Raw genomic sequence first — 8,774 nt, forward strand, 5'->3', positions numbered from 1 at the left:
GTCTGATTCAAATCATTCTGTTATTAACACTGGTGTAATTAAAGTGTGTTTTTTAACATCACAGCTAAAACAACGCTTTGGTAGCATTATCATGACACCAGCACTCTGTAACCTGTATACTAACCGAGTACTTTTAGGAGTACTTTTACTCTTTCCAGGTTGGAGCCATTTCAAGGTCTCTTGCAAATCCAAATTCCCTGTCCAGGTGGTGTTCGAGGCCAGGTGGGGCCTGGAGCAATCTGGGCTATGGATAGGATGACTTTTAAGGTCATTTCCACCCCAAAGCAGTGTGGGATTCTGGCATTGCGTGGTAGCCCCCGGTGCAGCTGGAGCTGGTGAATGGCAAAGGGGCGGTGCTGGTGTTTGGTGTTTGGTGTTTGGTGCCTCCCCAGGCTGCAGCTCCAGGCAGTCCATGGGCTGCCCTTCCCACACCATTGGGAAGAGGCAGCTGTGCAGCTGCAGTGCCTGCCCTCCCCTTGACCCCACGGGCTGTGTCAGAGCACCCGCTGCCCCGGAGGGCTGGGAGTCCATCCTTGTCTCCCTTCAGCAGTGCTGAGATGCCTGGTGCAGGGAGAGCTCATCAATGAAGGCTCAACCTAAGCTGTCAGGAAATTCTAACAATCTAAGCAAACCCAAACAGGTTTCTCAGCAGAGAGCGTTTCCCCAGCAGGTCCCAATTGCACAGCCCAGTGCCTGGGGTTTGTGTCTCATTTGCCTGCCCAGTGAGCTGCAGCGAGGCACACAGCTCAGCCCAGGAGCGCTAAGCCGCAGCCATCAGGTGCAGCCCGCACACTGTGCGGCTCTCGCATGAATGCTGGCATCTTCTCAGCCTCCAAACACTCATTTTCCTAAAGCGTAAATTTGCATGAAGCAGCTTACGGCACAGTTACTGATCTCTGTTTTCCGTGGCTGCAATTCTCCTCTGTACTCCATTCAGCTCTACAAAGCGTCACATTTCCCGGGAGCCTGTTCCTGCCAGTGCCGTGGACTCTGCACTGTCAGATCTGCTTTGCAGGTGAGGCTTGGAACAGGGCTGTGATTTAAATACAGCCATTTCACCGGCAGAATATTACATACACAAGTTTGTGACAAAATTACTGTAACTGTGTCCTGAGCCAAAATGAATTTAAAAAACCAAAGGAAAAACCTACACATATTTAAACCAGGAACATGGCCTGCATAATGTCGTGTGCCGCAGGGCTGGTGCTCGGCTCCAGGAGGCTGCCAGAGCTCAGAGCACATCATGCATGGGATGGAAATGGTTCTGGTGTAGTTCTGAGCCTCACCAGCGAGGTGTGAAACAGGGATAAAGCAGCAGCCCTGACTGAGCTCATTGGGAAGTTTCAGCTGCATTTCCTCAGTCAGGGTTTTCTGACTGCCGCCTCAAAGCCCGCCCAAGCCACAAAACAGGGCTGCTCCTCCCTGTGCTCAGCTCCGGGACATGAGAGAGTTAATAAAAACAAATTCTAGTTAACAGGCTTCTAAAAGCTGCTGAAATCATTTTCCCCAGCCCTGTTTATAAGCAGTGAGTGACCCTAAAAGGAGCTTCTCCACATAAGAGTGTGTTCACAGTGCCAGTCATGTCAGCTCTCTCAGTGGCCCCGCGTTCCCAGGTCCGCCAGCTCATTTGGGAGGGGTGAGCCAGCAGCCGGGCTGTGATACAAGATTCACAGCTCTAGAAAAGCTATTTTCGTGTGGCACAGGAAAATATTTCTTGTAGACTTATGAAAGGGAGTGAAGCCGCTGCACCGGAGCCACACCGACCCCGTGTGGCTGAGCCTGGGCTCCAGGGAGCGCCGGGCTGAGGGAAGGCGGGGCTGAGGAGGGACTGAGGAGGGGCTGAGGGAGGGCCGGGACCAAGCCGGGCCGGGCCGGGCTGGGCTGGGCTGGGCTGGGCTGAGGCGGGGCCGGGGCCGGGGCCGAGGCGGGGCCGGGGCCGTCCCGTCCCGCGCGTGCGCGGAGCGGCGCGCGGTGTCCCGGAAGTGGAGGCGCGGCCGTGACACGTCGCAGGGGCCGCGGCGGCGGGAGCGGGGCCGGGCCGGGGCCGCAGGTGAGGCCGGGACCCGGGCAGGGAGCGGGACCCCGGGCAGGGAGCGCGGGGCACAGACGGCCCGGGGCCCAGGGAACGGGGCGCGGGGCGCAGCGCGAGGTCCCGGGCCCGCGGCGGGGCCGAGCGGCGGGAGGGACAGCGGGCAGCGCCGCGCGGGGCCGCTCGGGCCGGCCGCAACCCGCCTCGCTGGTCTCTTGCAGAGGGGGCGATGTCCGGGTTCGACGGCTTCAACACCGAATTCTTCCAGACCAGTTACAGCATCGAGGACCAGGCGCAGCCCTACGACTACAGCGGGCGGCCGTACAGCAAGTAACTCGTGTGCCCTGCCGGGCACGGCATCCCGGGGCTCGGCTTGGGGCACCCCAGACCTTATCCCGTCCCCCCCTGCCATGGCAGGGACTCCTGCCGCTGTCCCAGGCGCTCCCAGCACTGTCCAGCCTGGCCTGGGGCACAGCCAGGGATCAGGGGCAGCCCCAGCTGCGCTGGGCACCTGTGCCAGAGCCTGCCACCCTCCCAGGGAGCAGTTCTTTCCCAATATCCCATCCAGCCCTGCCCTCTGGCACTGGGGAGCCGTTCCCCTTGTCCTGGTACTCCAGGCCCTTGTTCAAAGTCCCTCTCCAGCTCTCCTCTAGGTTTCCTTAGGATACTTCTGGGACAGTCTGTGTCTCCAGGAAAGGTTTGGCACTTCAGCCAGTTGCTGGTTTCTGGAAATGAGTCCCGGTTGTTCTGTTGGATGGAGAGCTGAACTCTCTGTAAATGGAGATCTGAAGGAATTTTGTGTTCAATTCTCTGCCTGGCAGATTTCAGAGCAAGTGTTAGAAGATTAAAGGACAAGCCCAATGAACAGTTTTAATTATATGAGTGATCTGCATGTCCTTGGGAGAAGAAATACTGTTTTTGTGCAGCTCCATCTCCTGTCACTCACTTGGGAACTAGGAATTAGTGCCACCTAAGTGAGCCTGCAGTGTCCTAGTGGCTCCCAGGCTGCAGCAGGGAGGTGTGGAGGGTGTTCCTGGGGCAGGGGGGTCCTGGCAGCCCCATGTGAGCATCCAGCTGAGGGCTTTGCTCCCTCCGTGTGATCCCTGAGATGGGTGAGCAGGTCAGTGCCATTTGTGACCTGAACAAATGTGCCCCTGTGCTGGACTCTGCTGACACGAGGAGTTCTGCATTTTCCTTCTGTTTCGTAGTTAAAGATTTTGGAAGTGTTTATGGAAATCTCTGTGGTGAGACTTGGGATAGATTAGTGGCAGGAATACCTGAAGAGTTGTGTAGGGCAGAGGGTGGCTTTGATTGGGGTTTTTTGTGGAGGACCTATGGGATCACGTTGTGGAACTTTTTAACAGAGATGGAAGGGTTGGCTGTGACATACTGGCTGGAAGAAGCTTTGCCTTGCAGGAGGTGTTTCAGCAGCAGCTCTGGGTGTCCCTAACGTGGGCTTGTGCTTTGCAGGCCCTATGGAGGCTACGAGTACCCCCAGCAGGCTGGCTTTGTGCCCCACGACATGATGCAGCAGCAGCAGCCCTACACGGGGCAGATCTACCAGCCCACGCAGGGCTACACCCCAGCCTCAGCACAGTCTTTTTATGGAAGCAACTTTGAGGACGAGCCTCCGCTATTAGAAGGTATAACTTTGCTGTGGCCTAAATCCAGAACTCCTCCTAGTTTGGGTGTAAGTTGGTAGCAGTGTGTGCATTCCCTGCTGCTGGGACTGCTCAGTGCGTTTGTAATTCTCATTAGTTTTTGTAACCTGTATTTTGGCATGTGAAATCCTTGTTCTTGTGTGAACTTCTGTAGTTGGGAATTTGTGCTTTCTTGCTTCACACCAGATTAGATCAGTTAACTGGGAGACCTGACTTTGTGGCAAAACACTCAATATTCCTCACGTTGGAAATAATAATTGTAACTGCCCACTTTGTAAAGTAAGTGCCTGCAGGTGCTGTGAGTTGATTCTTGGTTAGAATGGGAATGTTTCATTGCTAACAAGGAATGCTAAATACTGCAGAAATGCCTGTGTGGAGTACAGCCTGTGCAGAGTGCCAGGCTGGATATTCAGCTCAGTCTGGCTTGCTGGGATCAGATTCCAGCTTATTTCTGTTATTTTTCACTTCCCAACAACTGAATAAACTGTCCCTGTTACAGGGTGGAGAAACAGGCATCTGTCACACCTGTCACCTGTCCCCTGGCATGATACCTTCCACCCCCTGGGCTTTTTTATTAATATATTTATATGAATAAAATAGGATCAGGGTACTGGGCTGAAAGCACCTCTGTGAACCCAGAACTCTGTGCTTATGCTCTTCCCTGGTCCTTCAGAAACCACTTGGGCCCTTCCCAGCACCTGAGACTGGGTCTGTGTGCAGGCAGCAGCAGGAGAGAGGGGAGGGCTCAATGCCCTGGTGCCCACCACGGATCTGGGGGAGATGGGAACTGGAGAGGCAGGGAACACAAAGGGGGGAGCAAGTGGGGCAGCCAGGAAGGGAAGAAATGAAATCCGTGTTGTGTTCCCTTGCAGAATTGGGGATCAATTTCGACCACATCTGGCAGAAAACACTAACGGTGCTGCACCCCCTGAAGGTGGCTGATGGCACCATCATGAACGAGACGGACCTGGCGGGGCCCATGGTGTTCTGCCTGGCCTTTGGGGCCACCCTGCTGCTGGTGAGGCACTGCCAGGGGGGCTGCTGGGCACAGCTCTGCTGGGAAGGGCTCCTGGGGCTGGGCACGGGGCCAGCAAAGCTCATCCTGCCCATGCAGTGTCCTGAGTGGGAAGGGACCCCCAGGGATCATCAGAGGCCAGCTCCTCGCCCTGCACAGCACAGAAATTTGTGTGTGCATGGGAGAGGCGCTGGGGCCTCTCACACTGCTGGGCTGGGTGAGCTCTGTCACACCAGGTGGGATTTCAGTGCCAGCTCCCTCTGGAGCAAACCTGCTCCCACACTGCTTGTGTTGCTCCATGGGGCTGGCACTGCTGCAGTCTGGTCAGTTTTTCTAACTGAGCTTAATTGGAATAATTGTGCTTTAATGGCTCAAAGATGACAGCAAACAGTGTTCCTTGGCATTGAAAGCTTCAGGGGTTTTAGTCTGTTCTAGCTTTAAATGCTTCAGGCACTGCTTGTCATTTCTGCCTGAAATTTCATGTTGCTGTGACAGTTAAAACACACTCTGGTACCAAGGGCCCTTCAAGCCTACTTTAATAAGTAACTTCTATTTATGGAAAGTAGGCCAGTCAAATTAATGAACATGTTTAGAATAGATACGTTTCGATTTTCTTTTCCTTAAAATTTATTTCTCCTGTGTGCTTTTTAAAAAAATCCATGGAATGTGGTGAAAGGAAGTGGGCTGAGTCTGGCTCAGAGGTTGCACAGTTGTGATTGCTTCCTGTGCTGCTTGGGAAGGAGGAGAGCTGGGTCTGAGCACATCCAGTGGGAAGTTGTTGGAGGGGGACAGCCTGGAAGCTGCACAGCCCCCTGTCCTGCAGGGTGCCTCGGGCAGGTGCTGGAGGGGAGGCAGCAGTCTCAGCCTGGGAAAACCAGGAGATGCCCTGAATACATGGACATAAGCCACATGTGCTCCCCCTGTGCTTGTGAACAAGCAAATTTGGGTTTGGCTTTTTAAAATCTCCCTCAGATAATCCCAAGTTCACACGCAGTGCTTGGCAGCTCAGCCTCAGCTGTTCCTGGGATTTTTAAAATAGTTCTCTTTGTGCCATAACTTTGTGCATTCTACCACAAATTAAAGGGCTTCAGCTCTGGGTTTGTCAAGAAGTTCCTGAATTACAGTTTGCAGTCTTACACACCAGTTCTGTAAAGATCATTATTGCAAATAATCAATCAGCATGAGAAGTCCTTGATAAACTCTAAGCAGTTCCTGGGCTGAGATCAGGGAACAACCAGATCCGAACCTGTTCATTAAGGTCCACGGAGGCAGGAGGAATTCCAGGCTCCTGGAGCATGAGATGTCTGGGACTCTGGGGGGAAACACTCCCTGTGGGATGGAAATGAGGGAGCTGGGGCTGGGGGACAGTGCCTGTGCCCACCCCTGCTGTGTCCCAGGGTGGGTGGGTCTGCTCCCTGGGCTGGTTCCATCCTGGGCTGGTTCTGTCCTGTGCTGGTTCCATCCTGACCCTGTCCTGTGCTGGTTCCATCCTCTGCTGGTCCCATCCTGACCCCCATCCCAGTCCCCATCCTGACCCCATCCTGGGCTGGTTCCATGCTGACCCCTATCTTGTGCTGACCCGGTGCTGTGCCCGCTGCAGGCTGGCAAGATCCAGTTCGGGTACGTGTACGGGATCAGCGCCATCGGCTGCCTGGGCATGTTCTGCCTGCTGAACCTGATGAGCATCACCGGGGTGTCCTTCGGCTGCGTGGCCAGCGTGCTGGGCTACTGCCTGCTGCCCATGATCCTGCTCTCCTCCTTCGCCATCGTCTTCTCTCTGCAGTAAGTGCTGCTGTGTGCCCCTGGGCACGGGGCCCTGCTGCCGTGGGAGGGAATCACTCACAGGGGTTTGCAGTTCAGTGCTGCAGCTGTGTATTGTTTGAATGGGACAGCAATCTTCAGTATGGGCAAGAATTAATTATCAATGCCTTCAGGTGTTTACTGGGGGAAGGGGGTGAATCCTGGCTTGACCTCTAAGTCATTAAACAGCTTTTGAATACCTAGGCTCCAAGAGCAAGCTCAGGTTTGTTTTCAGCCAGCTCTGAATCTGACAGGTCTCATCACCTGTAAAATCTGAAAGTAATTATTATTGAAGACACAAATTAGGATTATACAAATACAAGAAAATGGGAGTGATTTGTCTTGGCTCTGCGAATTTAGGGACTGAAAAGAAACAGCTTGGCAGAGAATTTATATTCACTGCTTTGAAATTTTCATATGCATAGAGTTAATTTTGAGGGGGCTTTCCACTGTCATAATTAACTGATACTGTTCTAAAATTCTAGAATCCCAGAATGGTTTGGGTTGGAAAAGCCAATCCAGTGGCACCCCTGCCATGGCAGGGACACCTCCTGCTGTCCCAGTTTGCTCCAACCCCCAGTGTCCAGCCTGGCCTTGGGCACTGCCAGGTTTGCAGGGGCAGCCGCAGCTGCTCTGGGCACCTGTGCCAGGGCTTTCCCAGTGCTTTTAGTGGGAATATTTCAGTTAATGCCAAATGCTGAAATTCATCCCAGAACCTGCACAAGGTGTTGATGAGTCCAGGTGTGACTCCTGCAGGTGGACATTCCCAGGGCTCACAGGAATTCTGTTCTTTCTGCCTTTGCAGGGGGATGATGGGGATTATTCTCACGGCTGGAATTATTGGCTGGTGCAGCTTTTCTGCTTCCAAGATCTTTATCTCTGCCTTAGCCATGGAGGGCCAGCAGCTGCTCGTGGCCTACCCCTGCGCGTTGCTGTACGGAGTCTTCGCCCTCATCTCCGTCTTCTGAACAGACTCTGGGGGCCAAAAGGAAAATCCCAGCGTGGAACATGGACTTGGACCAGAAACAGCTGCAAACAACTGTCTCGTGTTGCTATCATGAAACTTAGACCTGTTTGAATCACCTGGAACAATGGAAAATGTCTCGTGTTCACTTTTTTAGGACCTTGAATACTGTTTTCAATGACCTGGAGAGTCCAGAGCTTTAATACGTGTTCATGCTTATCAAGTTCCTGTGATTTCTTTCCCATTCCTAGGTATTTAGAAAAAGTAACTTTCAGTTGTTTATTTGAGGGTTGTGATTTTTGTTCGTTTTGTTTTGTTTTGTAGGGGAGGGCAAAGGGTTGCAGTTGCAAATTGGTAGATTTTTATCCAAAACAGTTAAAGGAGCTGCCGTGGATTTGGGGGACTCTGGATAAATCTGCAGGAAAGAGGAACCTGTTTCCTGACCCCTCTCACCAAAAATGCACAAATGAACAAAAGTAATTAGAGTATTTCCTGTATTTTAACCAATATCCTCCTAAGCTCTCCAGACTCAATTATTTGTTCATTTGCTGTGAGAGTATTTCAGGATTTAAGATACTTAAATTATGAAGTAGAAAACAGATGCTTAAAAGTGAAAGGGATCTGTGATTCTGTCACACTTGAAACATGACCACATTGGGGTGTCTGTAGCTTTATGTTAACTGGGGTTTCTGAAGGACGTGGGCAGAGGTTCCTTCCCTCATGGTGCACATTCTGCTGGGTGGATGAAGAGGAACCTCTCTCACAGTGCTTCCAAGGAAAACACCATTTGGAAAACGTTATGCTTGTCAGTATTGTAGTTATTGTAAAATAATTTAAGGCATATTGATTAAATTTTCCTTAAATTTTGAAAAAGGTGTTTGATTTTCCTAACCTTTATTTTTGATGTTCAGTTACTAAAATAGAGACTTTCATGTTGAAACAAAATCGCGTTTAAAATTGAATTCATTGGGTGGATTTGCTGGTTGCTACAGTGAGTGAAGAGCAGGAGGGAGCTCCTGTCCTGTGTCTGTGCAGTTCAATAGCATTGATTACCAAGAAGCCTAATTAACACAGTTCTAGGGCACAGAAGAGCTCCCTCAGCTGCTTGAGCAAGTCAGGTTCTAGCACTCTAATATTGTACTTTGAGAACAGCTAATTCAGCTTAGCCTGCACATTCCAGAGGGAAAGTTCTTACAGCTTTGCAGTGATTCCATAGGTGCCTTCCAGGGTGATCACCTGGGTAATAAAATACTATAAATAATGTTTTCTTTCACCACAGCATGAGCAGACTTCAGTGCACAGGAA

The 8,774-nt window shown here is 51.9% G+C and overlaps 1 protein-coding gene across 1 annotated transcript; it reads left to right on the forward strand.

The window, feature by feature from the left end:
- The first annotated feature begins 1,931 nt into the window (after positions 1 to 1,931).
- Positions 1,932 to 8,342, forward strand: YIPF5 (Yip1 domain family member 5). The gene is made up of 6 exons (XM_005493070.4): positions 1,932 to 2,050; positions 2,251 to 2,359; positions 3,500 to 3,672; positions 4,563 to 4,708; positions 6,306 to 6,487; positions 7,311 to 8,342. Exons 2-6 carry the CDS (start codon positions 2,259 to 2,261, stop codon positions 7,471 to 7,473), a joined length of 765 nt encoding a protein of 254 aa, XP_005493127.2. The 5' UTR covers positions 1,932 to 2,050; positions 2,251 to 2,258; the 3' UTR covers positions 7,474 to 8,342.
- Positions 8,343 to 8,774: the final 432 nt, after the last annotated feature.

This window comes from Zonotrichia albicollis, chromosome 15 (genome assembly GCF_047830755.1).
Source record: "Zonotrichia albicollis isolate bZonAlb1 chromosome 15, bZonAlb1.hap1, whole genome shotgun sequence".
NCBI classification, from domain to species: domain Eukaryota; kingdom Metazoa; phylum Chordata; class Aves; order Passeriformes; family Passerellidae; genus Zonotrichia; species Zonotrichia albicollis.